Source organism: Bos grunniens, chromosome 6 (genome assembly GCF_055505025.1).
Source record: "Bos grunniens cultivar Pamir isolate PY7600 chromosome 6, Bosgru_T2T1.0, whole genome shotgun sequence".
Classification (NCBI taxonomy): Eukaryota; Metazoa; Chordata; class Mammalia; order Artiodactyla; family Bovidae; genus Bos; species Bos grunniens.
In genome coordinates, this window is record NC_141170.1 from 74984777 (window position 1) to 75006366 (window position 21590).

The 21590-nt window shown below is 38.5% G+C and overlaps 1 protein-coding gene across 18 annotated transcripts in view; it reads left to right on the forward strand.

Annotated features, from left to right (window-relative positions):
• PPARGC1A (PPARG coactivator 1 alpha) overlaps nt 1-21590 on the forward strand; it is a 716069-nt gene that overhangs the window by 592812 nt on the left and 101667 nt on the right. For 2 of the 18 annotated variants that reach the window (XM_086406259.1, XM_086406264.1), the window contains exon 1: nt 16978-17115. The exons of 8 other annotated variants lie outside the window; for them this stretch is intronic. In XM_086406259.1, the coding sequence (XP_086262385.1) occupies nt 17068-17115 (48 nt within the window). In that variant the 5' untranslated portion in view covers nt 16978-17067. 8 more of the 18 variants (XM_086406266.1, XM_086406270.1, XM_086406271.1 and 5 more) reach the window with 7 other exon arrangements.

The following is a 21590-nucleotide window of genomic DNA, read 5'->3' on the forward strand; positions in this document are numbered from 1 at the left end:
ATGTCTATCTGAATTAGATTCTGCTTCAAAGTGTTTGTTCTTAGCAGCTTAATTTACATACCTAGAAAGGGATCATGATTATGAACTTGGCTTAATGCTCTTTTAGAAAGTGAGTTTCTTTTTATAAAATCATTATCTTCAGACTAGACCTCAAAATACTGCAAAACCAAAGCACGCACGTTTCATTCCTACTCAGTTACAATGAGCATGGTTTTGATTTTTTTTTTAGGCATTGTGGTGATGGTGGCCATGGAGATTTCAGAATTAATCACACGTGTCTACCCCCCAGGTGACCATAGTCTGTCCCTGTTTGCCTTTGTTCCTCTACGCTCTGGGAGGTGTGAGGATATCAGAGCACACAGTCTATTCTGGCTTTGAACTCTGGGCCATTGACTTTGGAACCTGCTCCTGTGAATGATGGCCTTCTAGTCCACCAAGTGACCCAAGGACTTGAGGTCTTAGTTATAATTGTTTCAAAACCAGCACCACAAAATTCTGCAAGCCTACATTGAAATCCATTCAGTGGAGTTTGTTTTATTGATATTTCATAAATCATAGGAGATTACAAAACCATGTTTTTTAGCCTTTCTTTCTGGATACTTTTACCACAGTGAGCTTTGAATGGCCCTAACTCATGCAGCCTTTTTGTATTTGTCCACACTTCAAGCGGAGTCTATAAAATATATATTGTAAGTTTATTCAGTTATTCGTATTTAGAGTCAAAGTTCCGGTCTATTTGCTGAGTTCTGTTCTAGAGAGAGATAAACACGTTGTTTGTACTTCCTGGTATAGATTTGTAAGAGAGTAGATATGTGGCATGGAAAACATTTTTTGTAGTGTGATTTGCCATGTGGCCTTAAGACGTGTTGTAATCAGGCCTTCGTTTGCAATTGCCACCTTCAGAAGGAGTCTTAATTTCATTTAGGGAGAAGAGTGGAGGGAAAAGAGTGGCCTTGTAATGAGGGTTTCTTTTTCTCAGGGGATGCTCTCAATGATCTGAATCAGACACCCCAAGTTAACTTCAGCGGTTGATCCACAGAAAAAGGGACATTCTTTTAAATGATTTGCAAAATCACATTCAAAGAGACCTGTGGTATGGTTACTGCTGGCCAGAGCAGGCTACCATGTACTGACTGTATTCCTGTCTGAGCTCTGCCTTTTCTTAACTTGCCTGGCAGTTTTAGCTAAATGAGTTGGTGTTTGCTTCTGAATGTGAAGCTCTGGCCCCCTTCTGATTAGTGGAGAGACTCCTAGATGTCTAAGTTATTTGACTTTAAGGCACAAGCAAAAAATGCCATATTTCTGCATAGTCTGCAGAATATCTTCAGTCAGACAAGACTGACTTCAGGTTCCAGGTCTCACACATACCAGCTTTTTGTCTTTAGAAAAGTTACCCTCTCTAAGATTCAGAATTTATCCCTAGAATTGACAGAATATTAGTACTTGCTTCTCCTGTTAGTGCAAGAACTAAGTGAGATAATCCACAGAACTACTCAGTACAGTGCTTGGCACACAGCAAATATTCCCTAGATGTTAGCTATAATTTTCTTATTGCTATTATTTTTACTCTATGTCAGAGAAGTATGGACTATGAATGTTAGAGGTAGAATGTTATCTAGAAATAGAAAAGACCCTGTTCTTTGAAAGCTGAAGAAGAAGAGGGGGAAAAAGGAGCCCCGTACTTCGTTTCCCATCCTTCAAACTTGTTTATTACAGTAGTAGGTTGCCATGGAAACTTTCGGGATTAAGATGGTATTATTGAGTTAAGCATTCAATAAACATCTCAGGAAAGAAATCTAAGACATGTATGCACACCATAAGTAGTTTTCAAATGAAAGGGTTATTTGGGGGCAAAGAGGGGATGGCAGTTACTGACTTGCTTGTCTCATGGGAGTGGCCTGAGAGAATGACGATCGAGTTGAAACTGTGATCATCACCCTGCTTTTGCCTCTTTGAGGGCCGTTCCACAAAGTTGTCAGTAGTTACAGCCAGAATTTCAAAATGGGAAGCTGCTCTTTACGTACCAGGGAGTGTGGCTTTCCAAAATAGATTCTGAAGTCGAAAAGAACTCTGAGTGTTTTTTGAGAAGGGCTGACCTCCTTTCATGCCACTTACTGTGAATTAAAGCTGCGAGGGAGAACTAGTTCGGGCATGTGGTCCAGCACTTACAGCCGCCTCTGCCAGGGAACAAGATTTGTGTTTCTAAGGAGATACAACAAAAAGGAGAATGCTTCAAGAGCCAGCGGCTGTCAGAGTGTAAAAGTATCTATGTTCAGAAAGGGAAACAGAAGTTGAATTAAGTAATCTTATACAGAAGTTACAGGGTGCCCTTCTGCTAATAATTCGTAAATGCAAAAGCAAATAGTTGTGGTCACAAAGGGCTTAGTACATCTCAGCTGATTTGAGTTCTCAGACTCGAACTGGATGTGATTGGTATTGACCTGCTCTGTGCATGTGATTTTCAGATGGTCTGACTCTTGTCTGTCATTTTCTTGGGTTGTATTAGTAACAGAGACAGAGGGTGACATATTCCAGCAGAGGTTTAGGCAGCCAGTTGACAATGAGAGGCGGAAAAACTCTCATTCTACCAACCAGAACAGCAAAACAGAATCCTCTACCAGTGTCTTGAATGCCAGTGTCAGCCCATTTGCAAATGTTTAATCAGTGATTAGCATGGAAGGATGCCCTGGATGGATTCCTTGGATAAAGTATCATCACAGGACAGAAATCACAGGGAGAGTGCACCAAGGAAAAATTACAGTACAGCTATATTTACTTTGTGCCGCTGCAGTGGGGTTTTATTTTCCACAGTTGGAAAGGGAACCACCTGTCTGAACTGCTGATGTCATAGAGCTCCCTCGAGACACAGGGCTGTTGGAAAGCACATGATACTGTATGTATTTGCTCTTACGTCCATATCAGGCTAAGATTGGGTTTCAAATCTGTGCCCTATTGTGGAGTTCATTGAGCAGTGACTCCCAGGTGCCCTCCCACGTCACCATGCCCTTGTGAATTAAAAAGTCGCGTGTGTGAGCCCCCATCGTGAGTGTTCCCTCGACCTGCTGTGCAACTATTTACACTGCAGTAAAATGAATGACATGCATCCTAGGGGTTATCATTTATGGACTCAGTTCTGAAAGTGAGTATGGAGAGACATGGTCTCTGCCCCCAGCCTCCTGCTGATGTCTTGGCTTTTATTTTCTTTCTAATTATCAGGATTTAAAAATATATATCTTTCTCAGATTTGGAGGTTTCATGTGTGGATTGTTAAAGAGGGAAAAAAAGAGAATAGAATGAGTAGCATTGAAACATGTACATTACCATGTGTGAAATAGATTGCTAATGGGAATTGCTGTGTATATAGCACAGGGAGTTCAGCCTGTTGCTCTGTGATGACCTAGAGGGGTGAGATGGAGGGTTTGGGTGGGAGGCTCAAGAGGGAGGGGATATATGTATACTTATGGCTGATACACATTATTGTGCAAAAATCACACAACATTGTAAAGCAATTATCCTCCAATTAAAAATAAATTTTAAAAATTTAAATTAAAAAAAGGATAGGATGTGCCAATCTTTTAAATTTTTTGCTTATTTATTTAACTTAATTTTTTTGTGTGTGGCGTGTCACTGTGGGGGAATTGTTATGGAATGAATGAATGAATGCCTAATGCCTAATTTGGAAAGGAAAAGGCTGGAGAGTATGACCATACAGCTTCAAGGCACCTATTGAATTATAATAATTATTTTTTAAGATGCTGAAGTGTTGTATAACTACTGCTCCAATTCTTTGTATCTAGGGTAGAATCAAGCCTTTTAAACATTGCCCCTTAAGGCAACATAAAGGCTACTGCATTGCACAACTCCAGGGGGCACCATTTCCGTCGTCATCCAGGACTCACACTCATACCATCCTGCTGACTATATGTCCAATCCCAGAAAATATGATGCTATTAACATTACTCAAACATTTCATAAAAATAGAATTGTTACCAATGATTGCAGAAGGCACGCTATCAGTGAAGTTGTTCATTATTTTAATAGTACCATGCATCTGAATTTGAATATCTTTACCAACTTGCAAATTACATGGTTGTTACACAAAGTAGGTAGAAAACAGAGTTTCTGAGAGTGTAAATTACATTCTTGGGCCACATCAAATCAATGTCCTATTAGGGATCAGAACCAGGGTTCTTAATTCCCAGACTTCCCATGATGCACACCCTCAATTAAATTAATATTTTAAATGATGCTTGGTACTTTTCCTCAAATCTTAGGAACAGAGTAAATAGGATGGGCTAAGACCCCCTGGTTCATCTAATCTTTCCCCTAGTGTAAGATTTTCCTCTGAACCATTAAAAGTGTTATAATATATGATTGATATTAATTAGTTTTCTGTAAAGTACTGCACTCCTTAACATGAACTGAACTAGAAATAAATATATTACCATGAATTAAGATTTTATTAGTTGCGAAGAAGAATTGGATGAAGGCACCTATGTGAAATCCTAAGTACAGGCATCCAATTGAATTAATGCCAGCACTGCCTTGAGATTAATTTGAGTGCTGAATAAGAAATAGTATACCATAACATAACTGTGTTTACTGAATCATTTTTGGCATCCAAAACTAAAGCTACATTATAAATGCAACAACAGGCTTTTCTCCCTTGGAAGAGAGAAGCGAGTGCATTTTGTAATTCAAGTGAATGTTACCCACTGAAAAATGCCTCTAGTCCCCAGGAAGAGAACAGGCTTCTTGAGGACCTTGCATGCTCATCCCTCAGAGTTTGCATACTTTGTTCTGCTCTGGCCTTCTGCAGCCTGGTCAAGTTTTGGAATATGATCAGCTCTATTTTCTCTCTACCCACCAATCTGGAGCACCTGGTTAGACCTCAGTTTATAAGTTTCCATCTCATTATTATCTATATGTTTTGAAAAGGTATGGAAGGTGTTGAAAAGATATACGGGGTTGCCTCAGGGATGTTCCTGATTATGTAAGGAGAGTGGGTTATACAGCATTTAATACAGGGCTGTGAGAGAATACGGTGAAGCTCCAAGGATCACTGTTCACTAATGGGGATGGAAGTGATGCGCCTAGAGGTGAGTCCTGCTCGCACTCTGCCCTAACACCCCTTTACATTCTGAAAGCCGCTGACTCTCCAGTCACTCATTTTATATGCATCTATATCGCTTACTTGAGATGAGTGCAAAACTTTAGGCCACCACTGCCACGTAGGAAGATTATGGCCATCATATATATACTTTGAAATTTTCTAGTAGCCACATTTACAAAAGGTAAATTTAAATTTAATAACGTCTTTTATTTTTCACAATATGTTCAAAATATTATATCAACATGTCATCACTATAACTTGTTAATATCTTCTATTCAGTTTTTCACATCTAAGACTTTGAAATCTTCTGTATATTTTGTATTGACAGAACATCTCAGTTTTGACTAGACACATTTCAAATGCTCAGGACCATGAGTGGTTAGTGGCTGTTGCATTGGACAGCACCGTTTTCAAAGTATATCCCTACTTGGCAGCATATCCTGACACAGAAAAATTACTTGAAAGAAAAAAAATACCTTAAATATCTAAAATAAAATATAACATATCCTTTACATCACTTTATCAATTTCAAAATTAATTGTATGATTGATCACAAATTCCAGAAGAATGTGAATGCTGAGACGATGTATTTGATGGGCCACTGGTGGCAAAATTGACTTTATATTGAATTGTTTTGCTTCTGTGGCTTTGTTTTCCATTTTTGCCCCCATAGATAGCATCATTTTAAAACATGATTTGCTACTTGGTGGGTCTTCTCGGATTTGCAAACTCATGGTATCTTGTCAGTTTTCAGGCCCCATATGGATGTCTTGCTTCTTAACAGAGAAACTCTTGAAAGACTGTTAGCTCAGATCACTTTTGTGGCCAGCATCATGGAAACAAAAACTGCTCTCTGCAATTGCTGCTTCTGATCTCTTTAGAAGTAGACCCGGGTCAGGACTGGTGTGAGGCTGGTTTTCCCTTTCTTCACGTACAGACATTTGACATCCTAAAAGTGTAGGTGATGATTCTGTGTGTGCACCCAGAGAAAGTCAGCTGAATGTTAAGACTTCAAAAGAAAGTCTGCTCTGCTTTGTTTCTAGAATGGTTTCTAGATGAGGAAGCCAGGAAAGAGCAGATCTCTGTATTTACTCTGATGGTGCTTGATGTTCAATGAGTTTTACATATTGGTGTGTGGATAACAGGTATCATTACTGAGTACTTATTATATGCCAAGAGTTAGGTGCGTATACATCTCATTGAACCCTAACACCAATCATGTAAAGTAGGTATTAATATTTATATTGCCATTTTCACAGCTAAAAATGAGAGATCAGATAATTAAACTCACTTGGGTTCACACAGACAGGTGTATGTGTATGCTAAGTCGCTTCAGTAACATCTGACTCTCTGGGACCTCTGTCCATGGGAATCTCCAGGCAAGAACACTGGAATGGGTTGCCATACCCTCCTCTAGGGGATCTTCCTGATCCAGGGATCGAGCCCACATTTTTTATGTCTCCTGCATTGGCAGGCGGGTTCTTTACCACTCTTGCCACCAGGGAATCAGACAGATACCCAATGGCAGATCTGCACTGACTGACCCCAAAAGTTATGTTCTCAGAGAAGAGGACCAGGTTTTCACACCAAGTTGATGACCCCCTTTAATAGTGAACTTTAAACCAAAGGCAAAGTACTAAAGTTTATGAGTTGAAAGTTTCTTTCACTTCATTTAATAAATACATTCAGAGAAGTGAGTTAACCAGAGACAATTATGTGATATGGCTTATACGTGGAATCTTAAAAACATGGTACAAGTGAACTTTTTTGCAAAACAGAGATAGAGTCGCCAATGTAGAAAACAAACTTATGGTTACCATGGGGGAAGGGAGGGGGAGGGATACATTGGGAAATTAAGATTGACATATACACACTACCCTAGATGATCTCTTGCACTGGGGGCAGATTCTTTACCATCTGAGCCACCAGGGACTCATATATAAAATAGATAACTAATAAGGACCTACTGTATAGCACAGAGAACTCTATTCAATACTCTGTAATGACCTATATGGGGAAAGAATCTAAAACTAGAGTGGTTACATGTATATGTATAACTAATTCACTTTGCTGTATACTTGAAACTAATATAATATGGTAAACCAACTATAGTCCAATGAAAATTAAAAAAAAAAAAAGAAAGAATTCAGATACTTAATCTTATCTCATCTTTTGATAGAATATAAATTTAGACAATTGAAATGGCTTTGTCCAAGGTCCACATTGGGTCTCTTGATTCCTACTCCACTTCTGATTGTCTGTGTGGTTTATTGGCTTCTTTAAGGTTAGTTGAACATTCAGAATTTTTTTAACAGGAAGGTAGCAAACTTTAAAATTTGGAGTATGGGAAGATTTTCTTCTCTTTCTTCTCTGTGCATTTTAGACTTTTTACTGACATATACTATGAATACTGAAAAGTGCATATATCATAAGGGTTGAGTTCATGAACTTTCACTAACTGACCATATCCATGGAACCAGAATTGACAGCAAGAAATAAACCATAACTAGCTTTCTGGAGGGCTTCCCAGGTAGCTCAGTGGTAAAGAATCAGTGCAAGAGTCACAGGAGACAAGGGTTCCACCCTGGGTCAAGAAGATCTCCTGGAGAAGGAAATGACAACCTGCTCCAGTATTCTTTCCTGGGAAATTCCATGAACAGAGGAGCCTGGCGGGCTCCCATCCATGGGGCCGCAAAGAGTCTGACATGACTGAGTGACTGAGCAACCACAAGTATTTCTGGAGCCCCTTGCCCACACCATGCTCGCAGCTTCTAACCAAACCAAAGTCAGTCTCTAACCTGACTTCTGGCTTAATAAATTAGGTATATCTGTTTCCGTACTTATTCATATAATGGCTAGAGTAATCATCAAACATATACTTTTTGAGTGTGTCTGGCTTATTTATCTTCACATTATATTTGTTGGAATTATGCACATTTTCACGTATAGTAGACTTTTTTTTCATTCTCACTGATGTATTTGGCTATACTTTTGAAGTGTAAGAATCTCAACAACCATAATATTGCCAGTGGAATTAATAAGTTTATTGAACTTTAATTACTATTTAAATTGCTTTTTAAAAGAGTATTAAGCTTACTTTTATTTGATTCAGTCTAAAACAAAATAAAATAACAAACTCAATTATGGAGGCTTAGCGGTCGCAATGTAAGGTATATCCCAGCAAACCACTCTTGTCCTGTGTTTTTGCGCGATATTCAACATAGGGTAATATAATAGGGAAAACAAAGAGGGCACAGTCTGAAAATACCCGCAAGAGAGTGCCGAGTTGGAGTTCCCACTAAATAGCTTTGTATGGCTGTGTAAAAGGTTAGGTGTGGCCTATTTTTAGGTACCCTACAAGGAAATGGATGTACTAAGATGGATGGTAGAAAGTTATACCTCAGGAGTTGTCAGAGATTTTTGTTTTGAAAAGAGGTAGGAAAAGAATCCTTTTTGATCATCTGCTTCGGGCAAAGTACATCCTGGGCTCTTTAACGCTTTTGAACTGTTGAAAAGGGAAACTTGTAAATTGCCTTTTGAAGATTTGTTTCACAGGCCCAGAAATCAAGCTATCTTATGTTAGTTTTCTTGTTTCTCTTTTTCTGGGTGCAAGAAAATGGGAAGTGTAATCTGTCTTGCGAGAGGATACTGCTGGGGTGTCCAGCACTGTACGTGCTGGTGGTTTATCAAGCACCTTTTTCCTTACCGAGGTTTATCATTTCCCTGATTTTCCTCCACTATTACCAGGGCTCATTCTCCAAATGTTCTCTTAGAGGAATGTAGTATGTCTGAGGCTATTCATTCAGCACTAAGGGACGATCTCTAAGTGGATGGTATTATTTGGCTCTGAAGCACAGATCTTCCTTCTGCTAAATAGGGTCGTATGTACAAAGAAAAGAGCTAAACAGGACAACTGCATAACTCCCAGTGATATATCAACTATTTATCCTGTGATACATCCTGATTTAATATATTTGCTAACAATGCCAGGATAGCATATGTTAGGCATTTGTCCTTCTTTTCTACATCCACATTCTATAGTAACATCTCAGATGATCTTTCTCAAATTAAAAAAAAAAAAAGGTAAGGTCTCCTTTTACCAAATACTACGAGCTTTTTATTTAATGGGCCGAATGCTCTGGTAATAGAAGGCAGGAATGTTACTTTAAGCTCTTGTTTCCATGGACCTTATTCCTATTTACAAAACCCTAAATTTCAGATCCATCCACCCTTCTAAATCTTCTCTCTCTGGGTAACATTATTTCATACCCATTGTAAAACCAAATCACATGTTAGTATGTTAAATTACATCTATATGCAGGCATAAGTGAATAGTCACTATCGTATCAACTGTGTGTTTTTCATCCTTACTATGCAAGCAGGGACCTGATCGTCAGCGTGACTTGTACCGTTTAATAGAGTTAATGATAAACAAGATGAAATCTTGCTATTTCTCTGGGGCAATGACCTGGGCTTTGTAAGATCCTCGGATCTGTAGAAACTGGCCTTCTTATGGGCAATATTCATGAAAGTATTATATATTTCCAGTCCTCATCTATTCTTTTTCTGGAATGGTTAGGAAGTTTAAAGATCCATATTTCTATGAGAATGTGCTTTTACTTTTCCTACACATTCTCCCTGATTTCTAGTTCCTTTGAACAGTGCAACATTTGCATTCACCCTGTGCAAAGAAGCTTTCCCAAGTCTCCTGTCTCTGTCAGGGCAGAGACATCACTGCATTTGAGAGTTGACAGGGATCTTAGATATAACTGAATCTGACCACCTCTATCGACAGATGAGGAAACTGAGGCTAGAATCATTAAGTGAACTGCCCAAAGTTGAATTGCAGAACCCATATCCTTCCTACCCTCTTTTTCCATCCTTTCTGGGCTAAATCAAGATCCACAGAGTCACTCGACTTATTAAGAAGACTTGAGCCTCATGTCATCACTTGAAATCTCAAGAATTTGGCCTTGGTTTCATCCCTGTGAACCATCTTCTCATGAAAATTCTTAATGGTCACAATAATGATCACCCAAGTGTAGGAAGAGTAATTTGCAGGGAAGATCCATAAAACTGCAAGAACACTAATTTGAAGAGGCTGACAGTACAGCTTTCACTCCTGTGGAGATGGTCAGCCTTCTAGGGGAAAGGGGAGGTCAAGGTCTCATGTGACATTTGGAGAACCCAGAATGAGGTTCCTGCCCAAGAACAGGGCTGCAACGTGACAGCATTTACACAGGTGGCTCCACATTCAGGAACAGATTGTGGTACAGAAATTCACTTGCAAGTTGCTGGTTTGAAATTTGGACTGCATTTTTCGCACCAGTCAATTTCAGTTGTCTCCTATCAAAGCCACATCTCCAACAGCTCTTCCCTTCGTCCTTCTATAACCGCCCCATCTTATTCCCAGCTGGTAAAAATCCCTTCTTGAGAAATTTTCTTAATACTTTAGTCACACCATTCTAAAAGTATTTACTTTTTTTTCCCCTTGGTATGTGCTTCTGAACACCATTAGATGCAAGAAGGGAGAAAAAAATATGATGAACAAATATAGATGCTTTTGTATAAATAACTGAAATCTCCTTAACTGTACCAAGGATAATTGCATTTTTCAATGGAATGTTTGTTTCACTTAACTGGTGACATTTCAAGTTGACAAACAAAGTGTAGATGGCTATGGCATCTGGGGTCAGTGATTTGGGCCCACCTCTCAGGCAAGCTTAATAGCTGAAAGCTTTCTTTTCCCCAGAATTCAGAGCTCAGAGTGTTTTTCAGGGGGCCAGATAGTAACTTCTCCCAGCCTTGCATCCTGAGTGGAGTGGCTATTAGACTTGATAGGCAGAAATGGCTTTCTTTTAGATATATGATGAATATTGAAGTTTATAGTGGATATCAGAGGCTGTTTCTATTTGTTACATTCCCTGTATGTTAAGAATGCATAGTTATGTCTGAATCTCTATATTTCTTTAAAAAAATGAATAGTTTTATTCTTCTGAATATAAAAGCTGTACATGTTTATCTCAGAAAATTTTAAAATTATAGAAAGACACATATATTCACACATAGAAAAATATAAAAGAACTTATGTCATTGGCCACTATTAACACCTTGTTATATTTTCTCCTTATCCTCTTTGTGCTTCTGTTTTTCTGAGTGTTATTTATATGTAAATTTTTGTGACTATAGTTTCTTCAAATATAATTTTAAACCTTAATATATTTTGAACATTTTCTTATTATGCTATTAAATATATTTTACTACAGTTTTTAATGATAGCGTTGAGTATATATACATACTGAGTATGTCTGTATGAATATATATATATATATATATATACAGTGTTCCATAATTTATTTTGTCAGGGCATTATTGTTGGAGACTTACACTGCTTTCAAGTTTTCAATAATGTAAATTATGTAGCATTGACTATCTCCACACTAAAATTCTTTCCATGTATCCCCCTGTTATTTCCTTAAGATGAAGTTCTAGAAGTAGAATTTTTGGGTCTATGGGGTTGCCCATTTTTAACATTTTTGACACATATTGCCTGCTTGTCCCCTAGAAAAATCTCTGCTCATTTATAATACGACCAGTGGTATTTGACATCTATTTTTTATTGAGCTGCTAAATGCAGAGGTCAGTCTTAGAAGTGGTCTTCTTGGTTAAGAATATTTCCTCAAAAATCCTGTGTCTAGTTGGGATAGCAATAGAAATTAGGATTTTATACAAGGCATCACAAAATTTAGCTTAGACCTTAAGCTAATTACTTCCTAAGATGAGAATTTATTTCCTTTCTACATCCTCACATTTTTAGGATATATATTTACTCTGCTAGAGTAAATTCAAATGCCAAAGCACTGGGAAAATATACAACAGAAATAAAAGCAAAATAACCAAAACCCTTCCAAGTCTGATCTGGTGGGATTAAAAAAAAAAAAAAAGGAAAAAAAAAACTTCACTTATTTAATTCTTCCATCTCAAGAATAGTTGAAAATACAATTTACTTCACTACAATCAAAAGAAGTTAAGCTCATTAGGACCCCAGCTCTAGAAATAAGTACCAAAGGGAACTGCTTGACTAACAATTTTTTTTTCAACTTAATAATTGTGTACCCTAATTTGCTCTGGCCCTCAGGAACTTCAGTTAGGGAATAAAATGTTTTTCTTACTAAGTGAGTTATGTTATTGAGGATCAGTAGGACTTTAACATTTTAAATAATAACATTTAATAAAATAGCATGTGCTTTATATTAAGTTAAAAAAAAATACCAAATAACCCTGTTGAACAGTTCTTGTTTAAACAATCAATAACTCACTGTATTTTACATAAATTAACCTGAAATAATTAAGGTAAATGAAAATGTCTGTAAATGCTCAAATACATCAGACGAAATCAGATTTTAACCATCCTTTTATTATCTCTTATCTGTGGGCCTAATTAGCATACTTTTTGCCTTACGTTTAATTTAGTCCAACTGACTGCAATTTGGACTAATTCGTAGGTAATTTTTTGTTTTAGTGTGAGAAGTTCCAAGAGCAGGTTTTAAGATCCATGTTAAAATACGGGCTCAATTGCCTAGAGCTGGTTGGCAGACAATTTCACTGGAGATGAGAGAGAGGTTGCTGAAGTTGTTTATCACCTCTAAGTTTACTGAAAAATAAAATAAATAAATGAATGCTAGGAGGCAATAAAGTTGTCCACTGATTTTCCTCTATTTGTTGCCCGAATATGCTTAGTTCACACTGACATCACCATGGTGGTTTTGTGTAAAATATTCATTTTAGAGTCCTGTAGACTAGGCCCCTTTATTATACCCTGCCCTCCTACCAGCTTCTGTGCCCTGCACAGCCACAGCTTCGAACACGTCCCAGGGGCTCAGAGCACGTGCTCAGACACTGATGTGGAGTTTCAGGATCAATGAGCCCCTCCAGGAATTAAAAGCCAGCAATTGAATGCCTGTTAGTAATGATTAACTTTAAAAATATTAGCCATTCTGGGCAGATCCCTTTCCTTTCTAGGCAGGTAACATTCCCAGGAATGTTGGTTTCCCATTAAATAGACAGTCTCTAGGTTATAAATTTGCCTCAGGGGACTTAGCTGTGCTTTTGATTTGAGAATGAATGTTAACCTTATGTATGAAACTTCAGTCTTCCAAGGAGGATTTTTAGAGATCTATATGCTGTTTTTGACTGTTATCTAAAATCCTGGCTCTGTCTTATTTTTCTCAGTTATAAAATGGGTACACAGATCATCTTTATCGGATAGTTTTGAGGACTAATTGATTGAAATGTGCTGTCTAAACTGCTGATCTCAATGTCTAGCCCTTATAAGCTCTGCTGTAGGTTTTCTTCTCCCTTTTTCTTTCTTGAAAATTTTCAGCCTTAAGTTTATTCTTATGTAGTTTATTGTAAACTTAGAAAAACAAATGAAAAAAGATATTTATGCTAGTAGCTCTCTTTACTTCTGAGTTCTCACCTATACATGTAATAATTAGATCAAAACCAATTGTCTTTGCTGTTGTCTACTTGGGTAATTCAGTTTGACTGAGTTTATTTTTTAGATATGGCAGTTGTCTGAAATATGGAGGGGAGCAAAAGCCTGGAATTTGGGGCAGGAGTGGGGATTGAAACCTAAATGTTATGTTCTTAGTTACATTTTTTCCAAAGAATTGAATTAGTCTCTTGAAGGTGTATTTTCTCTTCTGTTATCAACTTTAAGGATAGATCCTCTTGCCTCCACCTATGTTTGAGTCTTGAGAAACGTTAACAGAACTTCTGAGCAGAGAAAATCCATTGGGGTGGAATCCAGGCTCTATGTAGATATGGAACATCATGTGTACTCAACAGATGTTAATAAATACCTCCTTCTATTGTTGAGACAAAATGGGGTTGATTTGGGTGTGCATTTAATGTTTAGTGAAAGAACCTTGTACCTAGAAACTGTATATTTTAAGGAGGACAGGAATCTGGATATTGAGGAAAGTAGCATTGCTTCTTTCATATCATTCTCCATTTTTAATGTCTGTCATCCCCCAAATTGTAAGTTCCCCTGTGTCCATGACATATGCTGTCTTGGAAGCCCTTACAATACATTGCTGTGGACACAGTAAGGTTTCAATAGATCTTTGTTGATTGAAACCAAACATTTGGAAATTGTGGAGGCAGAATTGATGAAGGGGTAAAAAGAGGGCCGCAGGGAGAAAGGAAGGGAAACGGTCAAGGTAGAGAGGGAATCAAATATAGAAACTTCCTGGGAAAGACCAAGGTTGATGAGTGACTGACAATTTTTGTTTTCCTAAGAAAAGAAAAACTGGACATAAGAGAAATTTTATTCTGAAGAGCTAATTAACCAAATTATAAGAACTCTAAAATATCCCTCTCATTAGTTATCTTTTTGAGACAAAAAACAAAAGATAGTGGAAGTTATTATAATTTGCCCCAAGGATCTAGATAAATTTGTATGTGTATACAGTAATAGAAATTTGCGAGAAAAATTGTGGTAGGCTGTAGTTTATAAATCATTTAAATGTTTTGACTTCTGACTAACCCCTCTTCATGATAGTAAGAAAAAAAAGTATATGTATAATTTTCCATTATTTGTAAGAGGGAGAATGTGCCAGTGAACTGTGTACACACACACACATATCCACCTTTGGTTTCAGTAGGTGCTGATTTAATTAAGAAAAAGTGGAACTAGGTGGCAAAAAAGACAAACAAGAAAGCCCTGACAACATAATGTAAACAGGTTGAAATATCAAAAGCAATAATACAGAGTATTCCAGTGTAAAGAACTTCTCTAAAAGATTTAAATAAGATTAATATAAATATATATACACACACACACATATATAATGGATGCCTCGCATTCAGTGAACACGAATAAAAATATCAGAGAATATCACGACACAGGGATCACCTGATGATAATGAATAAACATCAGCTCTTCTTGGTCAAATGACCAATATTATTTCACAGTTGACTGTTTTGAGGGCAGAGCCAATGACCTTTGCCCTGCATTTTAATAATTTACTATAGTTTTACATTAAATCAGAATATAATTGTGAAGAAAATTAGTGTTTCTTTCTGGGGAATGCAGAGTAATGCCACTAATTGCATGTATAAAAGCCTTCCTGAGATTGTATTTTCCTGTTCTTTCTTGATTTAGAAAATTAAAACTACGGTAATTTTCCACTCTTTGTAAGAGGCAAAATGTGCCAGTGAAATGTATTCAGCTAACTTAAAATGTCAATGCTTTTGGCCATCTTTTTATGTCTGGTAATGACAAACTGTCAATTTCATCACATTATTCAGGAATATACTAGCAACTTGTTGCAGATATCAGAGTAAGTGAATTTTTTTAAAGAGTTGTGATCTGAAAGAATAAACAGTCTGATTTTTTTTTTCTTTTTGGGTTGTTTTTTCTTTCACCTTAATATTTGAGTGACTTTTTAGTTAGAGCAAATCACCATTTTTTTCTTGATAAAGGGAAGGACAATAGAGAATTCATTAAGTTAAACTTAGTAGAATAAAAAATTAAACAAATAGTGCTTGAGAATTATTTTTAGATACCTGGGGAACTTTTTTTCAGATAAAATATTATCAAGTAAAAGAATCGAGCTGATTTTAAAAGTATATGGATTTTATTCACAAATACACAACCACGTGTACATCACTCTGGAACTTGGAAGGGTTAAATCGGACCACTGTGGGGTTATGGAAGTGTTTCCCAGAGTTGTCTAGTACCTTGAATTTGTTATGGATTCGATGTGTAGTGTTATTCTAAAACAGTTGCACCTGCGTTAGCTCTCATTGTCTCAGGCTCGAAGCTGAAAAATTCAAAAAATGAAAAAGCTCAAGAAATGAATATTTCTGTTAATAACATGTTGGTATTTTCCCCCGACTCCATGAACATTCTTGATCTCACAGGCAAAATGCACAACCCAGGGCACTAGGGTTGGAATCCAGTGTTTATTCAAAAAGGCACCCTAAGGCAGTTAGAGAGGGAATGCTACATGTATGGGGGAAAAAGGCAGCTGGAAACTAAGCTGATCTGGGCACAAACTGCAGTGACTGTCTTTACTAACTTGTTTTCTGAGAACTATGAGAGAAATGGAAATGATTTGAAGGACCCTGAAAGGATGGTATTTTGTTGCTTGTTCTCCTTATATGGAGCAAAGCAAACTGCAGTAACACTTCTCGGGAGCTGGTATTCCCTGCTGCCACGGGGACAGCCGTTTTCTGCGTGGAGGAGTTTGTTTATACCTTAAGAAATATAGTCTGTTTTGTTGATTAAATAAGCAAAAAAAAAAAAAAAAAGTCATGCCTCATCCTCTGCTTTCAAACACTCCCCCAATTAGAAAATATCTCATAAAAATGCATCATGTGATACTATCTTGCTTTAGTCCCAAACTGAGTTCACTTGGATGTCTTCAAATTTGAGTCCTGAGGGAGTACACATTTGAGCTAAGAATGTAGTTACTCTGTCATGAAATAGGGAGCTTTGCCACTTGCTTGTTTTGGAAGGAAAATAAATTAAAAAAAGATTGCAGGGGATTTTAGTTATTATATCGTCAGGGCTCTGTTTAGAGTTGGTGGCATTCAAAGCTGGCTTTAGTCACAGCATGATGCTCCAAAAGTCCAAGTGTTCCCTTTCTTTCTTTCTTTCTTCTTTCCGTTTTCTTTTTTTTTTTTTTAGCGTTACTTCACTGAGGCAGAGGGCTGCCTTTGAGTGACGTCACAAGTTTGAGCAGCTAGCAGCACAGGAGAAGGGAGGCTGGGTGAGTGACAGCCCAGCCTACTTTTTAATAGCTTTGTCATGTGACTGGGGACTGTAGTAAGACAGGTGCCTTCAGTTCACTCTCAGTAAGGGGCTGGTTGCCTGCATGAGTGTGTGCTCTGTGTCACTGTGGATTGGAGTTGAAACAGCTTGATTGGCGTCATTCAGGAGCTGGATGGCGTGGGACATGTGCAACCAGGACTCTGTATGGAGTGACATCGAGGTGAGCTGGGGCTGGGCTCGGCACTGCAGCCAGGACCAAAGCTTCCCTCGCGATGCAAATATTCCTGTGAGGGGGGGAAGGGCTTGGGTTTGGGTGAGGAAAGGAGGCAGAAAAGTAGCCGGGGGCAGGTGCTTTTGGAAGAGAATCTCAATCTTATCTTAACTCCTATAAGTTTGCTATTTTAAGGCGACTCTGAGATACCTTGAACAAATCAAAGCTTAGCTGCTGTCATCAGGATCTGTTGCAGTTAGAAACTCTTTCCATGTGCCTTTGGCTCTGTTTCTACTCATATGCAATATTTATGCTCTAAGATATTGATATGAATCAGAAGCTGAAGTCTTTCCAGTGGTGTTTAGTGGCCTGGTTGGAAAAATGCCATTTCTATTTATAATAAGATGAAGATAAAAATATTAAAATGGATGGACTCAAATCTAGTCAGTTTTGACTCTAGTCCGGATTTTTTTTTCTTCTCTCTCTGTTCATCAGACGGAGAACTCAGAAAATCCTAAATAATCCTGCTGGGCTATTTTAGATTGCTTTTCCCACAGAACACAAAACAACAAAAGCTGATTCCTTTAAAACTCCTCTGTGTGATTGAAAGCTTTGGCCAGCAAAAAAAAAAAAAAAAAAGACCTGCTTTACAGTGCAAGGTTTTCCGTTAGCATCTGGGCAGGGAAGCCAATGGTTAAAACTGTCTGTACCACGGAGAGCTGCCTGAAGCCGGAGAGAGAATAGAGTTTATGCAGGACTGTGTGTGGAGCTGCTCGCTGCTTGTGTAAAAATAGACGGCAATACATCAATTCCACAGTCTCTGCTGGCTACAATTCATACAGGGGGAGAAAAAAAGCAAGCCGGTTTCCTCGTAATCTCTGGAGTCTCGAGTGACTAGCAGGGGGGGACGGAGGACGGCGGCATGTTTGCATTCAACACAATGGAATGTTCTCGGAAAGTTTGGCCAACTTGGGAAACAAGTGAAACTTTCTGTGGACTCTGGTGAGATGGACCCAAATTGAATTGCAGGGAGGATCTGAGTGGCTAACAATGAATCTGGCAAAGGGCTGGGAGAGCTTCCTCTGGGAAGCTGGGGGCACGTAGGGTAAGGGGAGGATCAAGGGCTACACGTGATTTGATTAAATAAGATGTCCATGTGGTACGGCGATACACATCTAAAGTGAAAATAATTTGGCCAAGGCCGTCTGCGAACGCATTTTTCTTCTCTAGCGAGGCATGCCCTGGATTCTTAACTCTTCGCTGGGTTTGCAAATGCTGGCTTCCTCTGCCTTCTCCTGCCTTGGCAGATGTTTTTTTTGCGGATTGTAATTGTTCTTATCTTGTTGTGATTTCTTGGTAAGGTGGGAGAAATATGGATAATTCATATATCCTGTAGCTATTATGTGTCAGGGTTCTAAGTGGCTTCAAAGTCCTGATTGTCTTCGAGTAGCTGGAGTATCCTGTGGGTGGTTGTCTGGCTGGCACTGTGGGTCTCAGCTGCTGTAGTTTCATTTTTCCATCATGTATTATTCCTGATGCCGTTAGGAGTTGATTGAGGAACTAGATCATATGGAAATAGGGAAGATTTATTTTCATCATTGGCATTCCTGTAGTCATATTCAAAGAAGCATCAGAACCATTTAGAACAGGGGCTCTTTAATTTTGTGCTTAGGGAGGTGAGGTCTCGGGCTAATTGTCCAGCCGTGGATTGAGTTGTCGGTCCGTCGGCTGAGACCGGCCAGTCACTCCTCTGTTGCACCGGAGGCAGCAGGCGGCTAGCAGCCCAGCCTTGGTGGCAGCAGCCCTGGGAATCACCTCCGCCAGGCTCAAATATTACGAGCAGCAGGTAGTGGAAGCCGCTTTCATTTTTTGAATCATTAATGTTTGCTGTCATCTTAAAACGTATTATGCCCTTTTGCACATAATGACAAGACAGCACGTTGGTTAATAAAGGCCTATATCACTGTAGCTACTCGGAGTCCCCAGTGTTTCGCAGTTTAATGAAGGTGATGTCCAATAAGGTTACTAAGATTGATAGAGACAGTTCTGATGACATACACTCCACTAAGACTGTCACTCTTTACTGACCGCTGCCCTCCCCACTCTCCCCTGCCTTGACTAATTTTTTTTAAGAAGTAAGATTCTTTTTTTCGTTAATATAATTAATGTGGCCAAGTCCACTCTTTCTGCTCTCCTTCTCTTTAAAATTTACCATCAATGGCACAAAAACCTCCAAAAGGTTAATGGAGAATTATACTTAATTATAATGATTCATTATCATCAGTGCAGTTAAGCTAATTTATTGTCTGCTCCTTAACTAAGAGAAAAGTCTGTTGGGGTGAAATAACGTACAATAATTAGCCTTTTGTGTTTAGTGACTGCTTTCTCCTTTTAAATCTTATTATAAAATTAAGGCTGCGGTTGTGAAATAGCTGTCATAGTTGCAGAGAGGCAGTAGAATGTGTCTCTGTAAATTGCCATAAAGCACACCTGTTACAGATGTATAGGGAAGCAGTAAATACCAGCGTGTCAAATGAGGACAGTTACAGGGCTCGGACTGTTAAGCTGGCATCATCCAAAGACCAAATATAAATTAATAACAGGAACACTTGCTACCACTAATGTGTTTTAGATTATCAGGATAATGCCACATTCAGAAGTCTTGATTTTATTAACACGTCAACATTGGAAAGAGCATCTACGCACATTTTTCAGCCGTAACAGAAAAGCAAAAATGAGAGAAACTGACAGAGGAAAGGAAAGAAATATGTGAATGACATCAGAGTAAAATACAAAAAAAAAAATGATCTGTCTTTTCAATGATTTTAAAAGTTACTGAAAAATACATATTTCTGAAAGGTTGAAGGGTTTTGAAGAGGCCATGCCTGTAGAGGGCTGTTAAAGAGAGAGACAGCAAGAAGCTGTCCACCCAATCAGTGTCAGCATTCCAAGACATGGGTTCTAGAGTGTGCTATCCAAAAAAGGAATTTAAACCAAATGCACAGATCTTTTGTTATCTAACTTATTTTTTTATTTTCTTGTTGTTTTTGCTTTTTATTTTAAAGACTCTCCTCCAATCCTAGCAGTTTTTGTACCACTGAAAAAGTTTTCCCCTTGTCTCTGGATTGGTCATGTTGTAGAAGAGTTAACCGTGTGTATGTGTATTGTATTTGGAGGACAAGCAGTGAGCAAGTGTAGAGACTGGGACATGTTACACCCATAACAAAACATGAACATTGCACCAGAACAAAACCTTCTCTTCAGCCTAGCTTACTTATAAACCTAGTTTAGTATACTGACCTGTAACTTTGGGATAACTCCAATAATAAAAAAGGAAAGACCAATAAAATGATAAGGAAAGAGTTGCAATGGAGGTGATTGCTCTTCCTTGGCATTACTTTTGTGCCTGCCTTTCAGGATCTCTCTGGGGCCTGGTGGTCTTAGGAAGGAACTGCAGGAATGTTCAGGCTCCTCCCAGCCTCCCCTTACCAACTGCTGACTCCATTACCCAGTACCTACTTCTCAGCATGGTGCTTACGATCACACTGCTGCATATGACCCGTGTAATGTAGCCTGCCAGGGATGACAGGGGTGCGTGAGAAAAAAATCTGCATAGAACTTATTTTATTCAAAATCTAAATGTCAAGCAGCATCTTCAGCTTCATGCCCAACTGCTGCCTGGATAGGAACAACTCCCCAGCATCTCTCCTGACCTTGGAAGGGCGGGCCGTGAGGTTGACACCTGGGAGGGTGTGCCTGCCGACTGAGACCCCTCGGCTTGCAGGTGGGTTAGTCGTTATAGCTCTGATATCACCAGACCCCTGCAGTAAGCAGTTTCTGCAGGGTTCTTCACAGATTGCAGTGCTGTTAGTGGTCAGATAGCCAGTTCGAAGTAGAAATCCGCCTCTTTGGGAAGAGGGTCCACTTTCTCAAAAAGCCACCACAGGGGACAGTTAACAGACCACTTACTGTATGCAAGGAGGTGACAAGCAGCCCAGCCACAGTAGAGGGTATTTTAAGCCTCTCACTATATTGAAATCATTTTTTAAAACTCCAAAGAAAAAAATCATTCTTTTGAATTCACTTAGAGCAAAATATAAATGTTGAAGAAAAATAAGATTGTTGTGTGGTAGAGTGGTTTTTCTGTTCACACATCAGGTGATCCCAATTGTATACATCCATCCACAGACCCACATGTGAGCACACAAGACTTGCTAGTTACACGTAGTGAAAGATACAATGATAATAAGAAATGTGATTTCTGTCCTTCATCTCAAGGGACTTATTTTTGATCTGTTTAAGAGGAAGTTCAGAAGCTCATGAAAAGTCAAGTAAGAGTAAAAGATTTAAATACCAATTCAAGAGAACCATGGACACGTTAAAGGACTCTGCATCATTAGGTGCTAAATGAATTATATGGATTATAATAGTTAAAGGGAGCATAAGTGGAGAGTTTTCCTGGTATAGTTCTTATTTTTTTCTCA